Source organism: Sphaeroforma arctica (genome assembly GCF_001186125.1).
Source record: "Sphaeroforma arctica JP610 unplaced genomic scaffold supercont1.459, whole genome shotgun sequence".
NCBI classification, from domain to species: domain Eukaryota; class Ichthyosporea; order Ichthyophonida; genus Sphaeroforma; species Sphaeroforma arctica.
The window spans coordinates 10,595-12,015 of record NW_014040099.1 but is presented as its reverse complement, the minus strand read 5'-3'; the positions used below and the strand labels follow the sequence as shown (position 1 = coordinate 12,015).

Below are 1,421 nucleotides of genomic sequence, written 5' to 3'. Positions count from 1 at the left end.
GTATATATATATGAGTGTATGTGTGTGTTAGTGTGTGTTTTACACACACTTAACCGTACTTCAAATACTTTTTAATCTTCGAGTGTCACTTGTTAAAAGTGATTATCGCCTCTTCGGTATAGTACCTGTTTAGCTATGTCACGCATATTTTCTAGGCAACGAATTTCACTTTACATTTACCTGCCTTGAAATTGAGCATATAGTGGGATTTTGACACTCATCTACTACTCCCTGTTTCGTATCTAATTGTGTTTTCCTTCATCTCAGAAATTGGCCTGCGTTCTATTGGATGAAAGATGAATGGCTGAGCAACCTTGTGTCGATGGTCAGTGTGTGTCCGCTGGAAAATGAAAGTGCGACATTTGCCCTTTCGCGTCTCATTTTTCTGACATGCGTCACCTTTGGTGAGGTGTACACAAGGTATACTGTATGGTCCAGTTTTTCAATGTGGCAAGCGGATGGTGGCGGTAGGTTAGTATTTGTCTGTTTGACCATGCGGTTGTGCGATGGCCGGTGTTCAATTTTTCTAGACCACTCCAATTTGTTGGAAATAATCGTTAGAATCATGTACGTTGTCATTGTAAGTCTGCATTGAAATACATCGTTTATGTTGTTCCCTGTCACTCTGTTTGTCCATGACTTGTATATCTCGCCGTTTACTTCAAGAGCCGCCATCCAATGTTGTGAATCCTCCATGTATCGATCACAGTGTCATATATATCCTGCTTCACACATTGAAGGACCTCCACGTTTTCTACAACGTTCTCGAATATGGAGTTGCTTCAGAAAAAGTGTGTGTGCATCCGAATTCGATACATTCTAGGTAGCCCACCAGTCATGTCACATATCCACAAATCGATGCATTGCTTCGTGGCTGAGTTTTTGAAAATGCCACTCTAAGTACGTTGAACTCTGTATGCACGAAAATCTAGGACTCTAGTACAACCGTTGTATGTGAAGATGCTGGCACTACAGCCCAATGAAGCGAAGAGCGCTGACACGACCGCTGCTGAAGGTAAGTTTAAGTTTAGATTGTACAGCCAATCGCGTCGCTTAGCTTTCCCTCCCTGTGTGCGTATCAACAGAAGATGGGATACTAATTGGCTCGTCACTCAATCCAATCATAGAAACACGCTTCGCACTCCTTCTGTACGCAGAGGCACAGTCGTTTGAATTTCATATCCAGAATTACTACTTGGGAACCGGCACACTCGCACCTGTTTATGCTCATACGCCTACATTACTCCTATGCACAGCCCCATTACACTCACATCTTCCCTCTTATATTGAGCAGTGCGCAGTGTGCGCGCGCGTGTCGTTGTCGCATATCTCTGTGGTGTGCTTCGGGCAAGCTCGCTCAAGGATCAATGTCAGAGACTGCTGAGTGAGTTCCAGGTGCGTTTATATATATAAATCTGAGA

At 43.6% G+C, this 1,421-nt stretch overlaps 1 protein-coding gene across 1 annotated transcript in view; it reads left to right on the top strand.

The window, feature by feature from the left end:
- Positions 1-960: 960 nt before the first annotated feature.
- The window catches only part of SARC_06438 (hypothetical protein), a gene marked incomplete at its 5' end in the record, with an annotated part of 5,117 nt that continues 4,656 nt past the window's right edge, over positions 961-1,421 (top strand). Inside the window, 2 exons of the mRNA XM_014299653.1 lie at positions 961-1,015; positions 1,295-1,395. Coding sequence (XP_014155128.1) covers positions 961-1,015; positions 1,295-1,395 — 156 coding nt within the window. The remainder of the gene's footprint in view (positions 1,016-1,294; positions 1,396-1,421) is intronic.